Source organism: Gobio gobio (genome assembly GCF_949357685.1).
Source record: "Gobio gobio genome assembly, chromosome: 18".
Classification (NCBI taxonomy): domain Eukaryota; kingdom Metazoa; phylum Chordata; class Actinopteri; order Cypriniformes; family Gobionidae; genus Gobio; species Gobio gobio.
The window spans coordinates 38,462,426-38,474,802 of NC_137111.1; the positions used below are offsets into that span (position 1 = coordinate 38,462,426).

Genomic DNA, 12,377 nt, shown 5'->3' on the forward strand with positions numbered 1-12,377 from the left:
TTTTATAGAAATGTCTGTCGGTAGTGACAGAGACAGCATCATTGAGAGTGATATTGACGAAGGTGATGAGGTGAGAGGATAATATGTATAGTACACATACATTTACATGAATTGCATCATTTGCAATTGACCAAGATACATTTTTTATATTCTTTTTTCAAAAACAATATAACCAAGTTTATTGACAACATTACATAAATAAATATATTTATGTGTAATCCTCTGTTTGGATTCTCTTCCAAAAGCACTCTGATGAATATTCTGACCAGGATGAGGAAGTCCAAAGCAACTTTAAGAAAGTAAGACTTGAAAAAATATGTTCTACTATTCTGATGGTTTATGTACAGGTAACAGATTTACACTATATTAGGATGTAATGCATAAAGGATATATGTGACATATTTATTCAGCTGCTTTTACAGCAGTGGTAATTATGTTTTATAGATATGGAATGCCACAAAACAAATGAGTTATGAAACAAAAACAACCCACTATTATTAGATTTACTTAAGCTTTTAAAAGGGTTTAAAGGTGCTGTATGTAAGTTTTTGACTGTACTAAAGCATATAAATACCATAATATGTTTGCAGATATTTAGGAATCATGCTAAGTTCACATACTTGTTTCTCTTGAAAACAATGCTACAGCCAGTTTTTCTTTTTCCATTTTACTTTGAAATCTGCATTCCGTGTTGGAATGTCTGTTTTTGATTTGGTCTGTGCGATACTGCACAATTTTCCCAATAATATTTCGACAGCACAGGTTGCCAGTTAGCGAGAAACACAATGAATTGCTGCCATGGAAGCCAGCAAACAAACTGGGTCAGAGATCGCAGTTTCTACCCGACTTAAAAAGCTTTGGCATTAGGCCTACTACGATAGTCGGTGCGGCCGGTGTTACCGGTGTTCATGCGCAACACCGGTTACATCACTTGCCCACTGCGGCACCGCCCCCCCCACCGTCGTTTATAGTAATAAAATAATTTAGTTAAGTTAGAGAACAGACACTTCAGATAAAAACTGAACGTGTCTTCTTAATAAAGCGTGAGCCGAACGAGAGTCGCAGCACAGACCAGCAGGAGTCATTTATCACGAGTGTGAGGAGCTGATGATAAGATGATCGCTGAAGATTTGGTTTCAAAACGAAATGTAAAGGGGCCATTTAAGTGAGTTTGTCATTCTACTGTTTTGTTTTTGTGTTTTTCATTAAGAATAATCGGCTAATGAACCCACCATTCAAGCAAACCGCCCCCTAATTGGTGCTAATTCTAAACCGAAAGTAAAATGTCATTCACGGTGTGTGTCCACTGGCACGTTTTCAGTTCATTCCTATGGAAGCTCAACTTGAAAACACTCGCTTTGCTCCGCTCCATTTTGAATGCATTTTACTTTCGTTTTAGCAATTAACTATTTAAAAGCCAATGTCGCTGATACCCGTATTACTAGTGCTGTCACACATTGATTAACCGGTGGGAAGATTTCCCTACTCGGCATCCATCTAAAAATCTAAAAAAAAAAGCACATTAAAACACAGATAAAGCAACTCATCAACTTACAGTGTCTCCTCGCTTGTTCCTGTTGCGTGTCCTCAAACTGGCAACCCGCATGAGTGTGGAGTCTGAGGAGGAAGGGGCTGTGCAACCCATTTATTGAATTTGGACTGCATTACCTATTACAACCATTAGCTGGCATTCTTACATACAGCACCTTTAAGTATCTTATCATTATACACGTATTTGAGAAATTAAATTAAAATCTATTTAATTTAAATGTGAAATGTAAATATAAATCTTAAATCTAACATCAACCAGGACATGTCTAAATAGCATATTCTCTTAAAGCTTTCTACAACTAAAGATTTAGATTTAACATTAAATATGATGCTTATTTTTTTTAATGCTTAGCTTTTGAATTGACCCATTTATTAAATTATAAATGTAAAAAAATTACACATTTTATAACTGCACTATTTTTAAAGCCTTATTTAGGTAAATGAGACAAAATTGGGCTTTTTTCAATAAAAGCTTTATTTTACATCTATCTATAGAATGCTGTAATTCTGTAATTCATCCCATAGAAACCATCCGTTGCTAGTTATGATGATGCTGATGAAGAGAATGAAGATGAAGATTCTGACATATTTGGAGGGTCTGACAAGGATGAAGATGAACTCAGAAAGGTTAGCTTTGCATTGTCTGAGCACATCAGACATACGTAGCAAATTAGTATTATGAGAGTATAAAAAAAAAAACTTAACTATAACTTGAATTTCCTGTGTCCCATGTCTTTCAGGATACTGGTCTACCATCCTTTGCTGATGAACTAGCAGCCAGAATCAAGGGAGAAACTCCAAACAAGCCAGAAGCAGATCGTACATGTATGGTCATTATAGACGTATAGATAGTTTTATTATTTTCCACATTTCCATCTTTCCAATCAGTTTTTTTTTCTTTCTCAAGTTTATTTGTGTGCATGTACTTGTGTGTTCTCAAGCATTATCATCAGGCCCATCTATCACCCAGAAGAAGAGTAAAACAAAGAAAGAGCCTAAACCTCAGGGTATGAGTATGAAACATGGCATGTTTATCAAATCATTCTGCTATATTTTTCACTCTGTAGACTACCGTTTAAAAATCTGCGGTCGGTAGCATATTTCTTATGCTTATCAAGGCTGACTTATTTGACTTAAAAATACAGTAAAAACCGTAATATTGTGAGATATTTGTACAAATTAAAATAATTTTTTTAATTAAAAATATTTTAAAATGTAATTTTTTCTTGTCATGGCAAAAATTTAATTCCTCCTTGCATCATAAAGAATCGTAATGACCCGAAACTTTTGTACGTTATTGTACAATGTGCACTTATGAATCATCAAATTATATTTTATTGTTTTATCTAAAACCACAATATCATGGTTACTTATTTTTTTGAACTTTCTGACATAATTGCTGCTTAGTTTCTTTGAAAAACTGTAGAATTGTGTAGGATGTATATAGTAGAATAATGCCATATATTTTATGCAAATTTAATTACAGTGGAAGATGATCAGGATGAGATGTTCCAACCACCAAAAATGGAAGACGAGGAATATTCTCCATTCGGTGGGAAGGGTGGTCTCTTTAGTGGAGGCAAAGGCCTGTTTGATGATGATGATGAGGTTAGTTAGAACAATTTTAAAGTAGTAATCATACAAAATTATACAAATACTACTAGAAGAAGACATGGTTTAAATCTTTGAAAGTAATTTCATATACTTTGTTTCTTAGGGAGATCTGTTTTCTGATGCCCCCAAAAATGAGGCGATGAAAAAGGAAAAGACCGTAGCCCAGGCAACAGGTGAGACTTACTAATTGTCAATTCTTTGGACTCTTATACTGTCTTGTATTCAAAGTCATATGTTGGATAGTATCTAAGAAGGCCATATAAAAAATTTTTTTTGGTCGTTTAAAGAAACAGAATGACAGTACTAGCATTGTGTTTCAGTGTTGGCATGAAATTAAAATTAATCTTATTTTAATATTAATCTTTAATTAATCTAATAATTAATCTTCCATTGCATGTTTTATTTCTTAATAGAAGAGCATTTCAAAAGAGTCCACACACTCTACCAAGAAAAAAGCATTGAATGCGAGAAAAAAATCAATGCTTCACTGAAAGAAAAAAAGGCAAACGTTTCGGTCACGTGTGAATTTTTTCAAGCTTACAATAGGTGTGTTCGACATCGGCTGCGGCTGGATGCAACCAAACGGCGAGAGTAGCCGTGTGCAGGCGGGGAGGAGCTGCAAATAGAGACGTGAAGTCGGACACTTGCGTAGTGATGCTCGCTCTTACATTTGCCCTTAACAGCTGAATTTGCAACAACAATATTTGTCAAATACACAGATGTTTCAGAGAAATTTTCATTCAATACTTTATGCACTGCATAAAACTGCATCTGTTTGTATAAGAATAAAGTTCAACATAAGCCTACACTATCAATGAAGTGGTGTCTACGTTTTTAATCAGTTTTATTTTGATAAACATGACAATTTAACATCGCGACTACATGAAAGAGGTTTTGCGGTTATAAAAAAATGATTGTGAGCATGAGTGGAGCTGAAGGTTTTTGAATAAACATGAAACGCATGTGATTGTTGTCATGCGGAGATGACAACAGCTTTGTCGTCATCAGAGTCTGCGCAGTTTGGTGCAGCCGCTCTAGAAAAAATGGACCAGCTGTATTAGCCGACTACTCTCGAATCACTCTCGCGATACTTTGACTGTCGTGGCGTCGGCGCTGTCTCAAGTCAGACAAAATTTCAGTCAGACACCGGTCTGCGCTTCGCTGCATCAAGTCGAACAAGCCTAATGATTAGTGCAGGAGCCATCTTAAAGGATTAGTTCACCCCAAAATGAAAATTTCCTGATAATTTACTCACCCCCATCTCATCCAAGATGTTTATGTCTTTCTTTCTTCAGTCGAAAAAAAATTAAGTTTTCGGAAGAAAATATTCCAGGATTTTTTATCATATAATGGTTTTCAATTGCAACCAAAATGCTGAAGGTCCAAATCAATGCAGTTTCAAAGCACTTCAATGGGCTTCAGAGGCTCTGCGTGATCCCAGCTGAGGAATAGGGTCTTATCTAGCGAAACGATCGGTCATTTAAATAAAATAAAAAAAGATGATACTTTTTAACCTAAATTGTTCATCTTGCGCAGCTCTGTGAGGTGCTAAGGATGACGTAATCACTTAGGAAAGGTCACGCCAGACGTAGGCAGAAGTACCGCCCCCGTGTTTACAAAGCGCTCGTGTGAAGCCTAATACAAACGGCCTTTACCAAAAACACTCAATTTTCAACTTCAAAATTGTCCGATATCATTGTTTTACCCTTTTTTTTGCTAAAGGGCGTTTGTGTTAGTCTTCACACGAGCGCTTTGTAAACACGGGGGAGGTACTTCTGCCTATGTCTTGCGTGACCTTTCCTACTTGATTACGTCACCCTTAGCACCTTGCAGAGTTGTGCAAGATGAACAATTTAGGTTAAAAAGTATCATCTTTTTTTAATTTATTTAAATGACAGATAATTTCGCTAGATAAGACCCTATTCCTCAGCTGGGATCGCGCAGTACCATTTTAATTATACAAACTTTAATTTACATACTTAATCACAAAGTAAGCCAATGTTTTTAAACCTATAAAACATATATCACACAATACATAAATGTTTTATTTCTTGAAAATGACCATGTCATTTTTTATTAAAATATCATAACTTGATCTTTCTGTGAAATGACAGACTTATTTTTGGTGACGATCAGATCTTTTTTGCCGGACTATTTTTGCGTAATGATCCGTTGTTCATGCCAACTGATTTCCTGCTTTCTTCTTTCAAAAAAAGTAATTCAATAATAAAAAATTACATTAATTTCTATTTATTAATGTATTTTGTAAATAGCCATTTAACAAGCTTTGTGTCATTATCTTTTTTTTCTACTATAATGACTGGCTGACTGTACATTTTTCTTTTTCTCACACACCGGTTTTCTGTACCATCTGAAACCCACTGTGTGTGGACGACTCATTTACATAATAGTAATCTTATCTTTTTAATTTGCTTTGCAGAGCCCCTTAAAACTAAGAAAATACCCACTGGTGCAGTCTCCATCTTTCCTGGTAAGCATTAACTGCATTCAATTTGCATACTCGCACATTGTTTTGCATAAAAGTTTGATGTAGTTACTAATGAGTTCGATATTTTCATGCCCCTCTCACCCACAGAAAACAAACTGTTTGGCTCACCAAAGGATTCAGAGTCGCTAGAGAGCAAACACAGTAAGAGTCCAGTGCAGGCCAAAGTGCAGGCAGCTCCAAAGCGTGCCTCAGTTGGGGGTGGGCTTTTTGATGATGATGATGGTGACGATGACGATGATGATGACTTCTTCAGTGGAAAGACACAAAACAAATCCACCCCTGGTAAATCTCTTACATTTGGCCTGCAGTATGAAAAATGACTGTTGTTTCGGGGAATCTTAAATGCATATTTTTGTGATCAGGACAAGAGAAGCAAATGCCAAAGAAAACAGTAGACCTGTTTGGGGAAGCTGATGAGGAGGATGTTGAAGAAGTCGGAGCAATATACACTGAGAAAGCCAGTTCAGCTCTTCCCCAGCAGGATAAAAGAGTCGAGGGGGAGGAGGAGACCCGTCCTCCAGAGAAAAAGGTCTGCTTGTCAGTCATCATTATTTTATTATGGTTGTCTTTCTGCTTCTATACTGATTGTGTTTGCTTGCAGCCTCCTGCTGGAGCCATTTCAATGTTTGGGCCCGGCACAAAAAATATACTGGAGGGTCTGAAGAAACGCCGGCCTTCCACCAGTGAAGAGTCCACCAAATCTGAAGAGGTAGAAAACTCTTTCTCTCTTATGGTGTCACACTTGTAGTTCGGTTCTCTTGGTTCGGATCCAAAAAAATAAATTGATACATTTAGCCCTGGTTCGCTTCGCGTTCACACTGTCATTTTCACTGTCATTTTTAACACCAGACCTAAAGATATGTATGTGTATATATATATTGTACCAACGTTCAAAAGTTTTGGGTCAGTAAGAATTTATTTATTTTTTTGGGAAAGAACCTAAAGAAATTGATACATTTATTCAGCAAGGATGCATTAAATGGATCAAAAGTGACAGTAAAGACATTTATAATGTTACAAAAGATTTCAAATAAATGCTGTTCTTTTGAACTTTCTATTCATCAAATAATCCTGAAACATTTATTACACAACTGTTTTCAACATTCATAATAATCATAAATGTTTCTTGAGCAGCAAATCAGCATATTAGAATGATTTCTGAAGGATCATGTGACACTGAAGACTGGAGTAGTGTTCAGCTTTGATCACAGAAATAAATTACTTTTTAAAATATATAAAAATAGAACAGTTATTTTACATTTTAATAATATTTCACAATATTACAGTTTTTTTTATTTTTAATAAAATAAATGCAGCCTTGGTGAGTATAAGAGACTTCTTCTAAAAACATTACAAATCTTACCGATCAAAAATGTTTGAACGGCTGTGTATATATAACAAATGTATATTTTGCCACATAACTTACCGAACATCCAAAACAGTGCGCTCGTTGTATGTGTGTACTAGGGGTGTAACGGTACACTTATTCGTACCGAACCGTTTCGGTACAGGACTTTCGGTTCGGTGCGCGTGTGTACCGAACGGTTCCGAATGCAATCTTTAACAGTTAACAGTTGGCTTGTTTTAAGCGTGGAACACACTTCAATCCTAGTTCCCACTCGAACATATTAAGTATTCAGTCCACGATTCGGTATCACGAAATTCAAACGATAAATGCCGTTTTGACGCTCTTTAATGTGACGACTGATCACTGTACAGGCGCGTCAATTCAAGCGGCCGCGGCGCGCGGAAAGACGTCAAACAGCTTGTAAACAATGTAACACAGCATCATTTACCTCAGAGTCAGAAGTCATTCAGTGTCCACAGCTGTTAATTCACTAGAGAAATCAACTCTTTCACTAAATATATATATATATATATATTCTACTTAACCTGTTAGTGATGTCTTGATTATTTAATGCTATGTTTAGATAAATCTAAAAAGATAAAAAAAAGATTATATTTCAACAACGAATTGGAGAAAAAACATGATTTATGAGTTAATGCAAAAACTGCCTTATGTGAAGTTTACATGTTTGCACACAATGTGTTATTTGAGTGTTGATTATCCTATATCTAAACATGAATATCAGCTGAATATAGGCTCATAGTTTGGCCTCTGTTATTAACCTTTAATATTATAGTACTAATGTGTAATAATGTGCAAGTAAGGGCTCCCTATATAGTTTACAGCATTATCTTTAAGAAACTTTTAGTTATAATTTAATTCATTTAAGGACAGACACATTTTTTTCAGTAAACCACTGTTTAATAAAAAAATTAATAAAAAGCCTTTTTTTTAAACTGCTGTACCGAACCATGACTTCAAAACCGAGGTATGTACCGAACTGTCAGTTTTGTGTACCGTTACACCCCTAGTGTGTACATATCATGGTATTTTTACCAGCTGAGAACTCGCAAAGAGTTCTGTGTAAAGTAGTCGTAACAGCACCAGAAATTCCCCCTGGCACACAAATGAAGATCTGCTGCAAAGAGACAGCATTTCCAAACCTGCCAAGTGTGAACACAAACGTACTCTCTTCTTGTATACGTGTCTGCTGTGTTAAAGATTAATTTTTACATTCTTTCAGAGTGGACCTCCACCTGAAGCAGTCAAATCTTCACCTGCTCTGGGAGCTTCAGAGAAAGCACAAAGCAAGAGTCTGTTCTCGGATGATGAAGACTCACAAGTAAATAACTTTTCTGTAGTCTTCATACTGTACATGGAGCCAAATCTCAGTTTTCTGATGTATTACAATCAGTGCTGGGTCATATATGAAATATAAAAAATTTGCAATGATTTTGCTGGCGATTATAAAATGGTGAAATGTGAATATTGCAGTGATTACTTAGTATTTTATATTTAGTTATTTTGTATTACTTTATTACTATATTATAGTATGTTGGTAAATCTTCTAAAGGCCCCAATTTAGTTTGGAATCAAAGAACAAACGGGTGTGTTCGAACTTCGAACAAATTAGTTTGTAGTTTGTCTCTGAATTTTAAGGGCCTGTTTATACCTGTCCCTTCATGATATCTGATCGTGGTGTAAAAGCCCTTCAAAGCACTTTTGATGTGGATTTAAATCCAGCCGCTCAAACCACTAGTTTGAGATGCATTCTAAATGAAACTGGACAAGTGTAAATGCATCTGGTTGTTGAAGCCACATGTAAATTTTATTCCCAAAATGGTAAAAAGCAGTAAGAGCATCTTATTGACTACCGGCTCCATATGAAAGTGCTACTGCAACACGTATCACCACAGATATGGCCCACCACAGATGAGTAGCTGAGTATCTCTTCAGCAATCCAAAACTGCTGCAAATGAAACTGAAAGTTCACCATTGCATCTTGAAGCTCAACACAAAATCGTATTGATTAAAAGTAATGAAACTAAATGATCCTTCTCTTATATTGCGGGCTTTGATCTTGAAATTAGCTGATGATAAAATGCAGCTCATTGGTTTTGATTTGAAATGTGATCACTTCAAATCAGTGTTGTTTTACGTGTGTTTAATACAAATTATTAATACGATTGTTAATGGATGTTTTAGGGTACTAATGTGAGATAAAAATCGAGATTTATACCTTTTCAAAATATGTTTTCCTTATATCACCCAACCTTTTTTACAAGCTGACTCCTGATACTTGTCACTGATGTATTTGCTGTTCTTTTATTTTTTGAAAGATATTCTCTAGTGAGACTACAAGTAAATCAAAGCCTACCACTCAGAACAAACCCAGTAAAGCTCCGCTCTCAATATTTGATGATGAAGAAGAAGAGGTGATGATAAGCAAATTTAGTTTAAAGAGATAGATTGTGGGGAAATCAGGATATATTGTATTTTATTCAGTGGTTTTCAACAAGTCTGTTTTGATCTTTTAGGACCTGTTTTTATCGACACCAAAGTCCAAGTCAGTTGAGGTCAAAAAAACATCTCTACCACCCAAGAAACCGGTATCCAGTTTACTCTTCAGTGATGATGAGGTATTTGTGAGTTTCAACACCAGTAAAACAATTACAAAAGAGTTGGTACAACTGTAAAAACATGAACATGTTGAAAACAATATCAGAAAACATTTATACAAAGCTGTCATTTTTATTTGTTCATTCTGTTTTAATCATGTCTGTTTTTCTTTTGATGCATGCTGATATCATATAACATAGCACAATATTTGCAATATTTGTCTATATCAGGATCAGTGGATGAGCTCAAAGCCCAGCAAAGAAAGCCTAGACGTGAAGCCCAGCGGAATGAAGTCGAGCGTTAGCGCCCCTTCCAGGCTACCCAGTGTCAAAGCACCACAAAAAGATGGCCTGTTTGGTGGTGAAGATGATCTGTTTGCAGCCACAAATGAGTCAAGGTTTGTGAAACAGTGAACATACTAAAGTAGTAAGAGAAACACAATCATTATGCTGTAAAGTTTTTTTTTTTTTGTCTTCGCAGTAAGAAGTCATCACAGAGAATCTCTCTCCTGTTTGAGGATGAAGATGATGATGATGAGGACAAAGAACCTCTTTTTGGCTTCAAAACACCTGCAAATAAAACTCCTTCTGAACCGAAGGTAAGTTGGCTTAAGGGTGCTTTCACACCTGCCTCATTTAGTTTGGTTGAATCGCTCTAGAGTTCGTTGTCCCCCTTGGTGCGGGTAGTTTGAGCAGGTGTGAATACAGCAATCGTAACAGACCCGACTGCCTAAAGAACTGTGCATTTTTGGACTAAAGTGGTGTATACAAACTATGAAGTATATGAACGCCAGGGATTCAATAAGCTTGCGCAGTCGTCTCTCCATAGTATGACTTACAAAGGTGGCGTGTTGTCTGCTGGCTTTTCCTGAACACATCTGGCCAACAAGTGATGTGGATAAGGGCTGCACGATTTGGGGAAAATATCTAATTGCGATTATTCTGGTTAAAATTGCAAATGCGATTATTATTATTTATTAATTTTTACAAATGAAAAGTGTGTGTATATAACATTTTGTGTTTATATATTAATGTGACTAATAATAATGATTATGATTATTATTGCTAAATAAAAATAAGAAATATTACTATTACAATAACATTCATTATTAAAAAATTTAAATAGAGCATTTAAGAATAAATATAACAGTATAATAATAATATTTATATTTTACAGAAAGCTAAAAATTATGGGTTACCTGTTAGTATGCAGACAGCCTATGACTAAAAATCATTAGAAGGGTCTAAGGATTTATTGTAAAAAAACAATTATTATTATTCAAATCAGTGCTTTTTATCTGTGAAATCAATTTTTTAAAGTCTATGTCTTTAATATGAAATATGAGCCCCTTATGCATCCACTGTGGGGATTAAAACTCCTGTACATTGAAGAAAAACATATGGATTGTCATATAAATTTATTTAGAGAGAAGTTTTATTTTTCTTATTTTCTACCCAAAAGTGTCATTCATACTGGAGGCCAGAGGACGCCCTCGAGCAGAAACGCCACATTTGCTCCAGAGAAGTAATCGTTTGTTTTCAGGAAATTCCTATGGGAAATCCCTAATGTGAAGCTTGCGCTGCAGGCTGAATAAAACAAAGATAGAAACGCTTTGACTGATTAAACATGAAGATTATACTTCTGCGACAAGATATGGTGTATTTGAGTTCTTCAAGCCTTCTCGGGTATTTTCATAATAATAAAGTATGCAGTGCTGATTGACATTCTGTGATTAGAAGCCACATCAGCTCGACTGACTATATGAAGTGAGTTAAAACCGGTTATTAAACGTTGTATTTGGTTGGACAACAGGTTTATGAACGCTTCGCATTACTAGTTTGTGAAGATGTTTGACACATGTTGCTCAAACTCACAGTGCTTTCAGACGGAGTAGCGTTTACTCCTTATCACAGAGCCACTCTTCACTGACACGCTGGGCATTTATTTATTTAATTAAAATCGCAGCCTTTGCGCTTTCATAATCGCACATAAGCCATAATCGCGATTGTGGTTCGTTTTCGATTAATCGTGCAGCCCTAATGTGGATGATGCCACATGACTGCATTTTGGTTCATTTCACCTACTCATCAACTGATTTGGACCAGATCAATCAGTGTCGTGTAAAAAGGAGCCAAAACGGCTGAAAATTGCTACAATGTATATTTTTTTGCCTTGGTCTGGACCAAATGAACCTAACTACAGATGTAAAAGCACCTTAAGTGTCCCAATACTTTTTGGGCTACTGTTTATGCTTTGTTTTGAAAGAAAACAAAGCATAAACTCTTGCGCTCACCAAGGCTACATTTATTCGATCAAAAATCCAGTAAAAACAGTAATATTGTGAAATATTATTACAGTTTAAAATAACTGTTTACTATTTTAATATATTTTAAAATGTAATTTATTCCTTTGAGGGCAAAGTGGAATTTTCAGCATTACTCTAGTCTTTTGTGTCACATGAGCCTTCAGAAATAATTCTAATATGTTGTTTTGCTGTTCAAGAAACATTTTTTATTATCATCAATGTTGAAAACAGTTGTGCTGCTTAAAGGGGCTATATGTAGAATTCAGAAACCCTTGTTATTAGCGACACCGGTGGCCGTTAAGTGAACTGCAGCCAGCAACTCATTGCTTGCCCTCACACTCGTGCACATGTAACATGTACTGAACGTAATTCAAGGCTCACGGAGCCTATGCTTCTGAGAGCAGCATTTAGATAAATATGTTAATGTGCTG

The 12,377-nt window shown here is 35.7% G+C and overlaps 1 protein-coding gene across 4 annotated transcripts in view; it reads left to right on the forward strand.

The window, feature by feature from the left end:
* washc2c (WASH complex subunit 2C) overlaps positions 1-12,377 on the forward strand; it is a 31,688-nt gene that overhangs the window by 5,637 nt on the left and 13,674 nt on the right. For all 4 annotated transcript variants that reach the window (XM_079842681.1, XM_079842683.1, XM_079842684.1 and 1 more), the window contains exons 7-22: positions 9-70; positions 246-299; positions 2,077-2,178; positions 2,292-2,376; positions 2,493-2,558; positions 3,038-3,159; positions 3,269-3,338; positions 5,606-5,656; positions 5,762-5,956; positions 6,037-6,203; positions 6,276-6,383; positions 8,266-8,364; positions 9,362-9,457; positions 9,560-9,661; positions 9,872-10,038; positions 10,122-10,239. In XM_079842681.1, the coding sequence (XP_079698807.1) occupies positions 9-70; positions 246-299; positions 2,077-2,178; positions 2,292-2,376; positions 2,493-2,558; positions 3,038-3,159; positions 3,269-3,338; positions 5,606-5,656; positions 5,762-5,956; positions 6,037-6,203; positions 6,276-6,383; positions 8,266-8,364; positions 9,362-9,457; positions 9,560-9,661; positions 9,872-10,038; positions 10,122-10,239 (1,664 nt within the window). The remainder of the gene's footprint in view (positions 1-8; positions 71-245; positions 300-2,076; positions 2,179-2,291; positions 2,377-2,492; positions 2,559-3,037; positions 3,160-3,268; positions 3,339-5,605; positions 5,657-5,761; positions 5,957-6,036; positions 6,204-6,275; positions 6,384-8,265; positions 8,365-9,361; positions 9,458-9,559; positions 9,662-9,871; positions 10,039-10,121; positions 10,240-12,377) is intronic.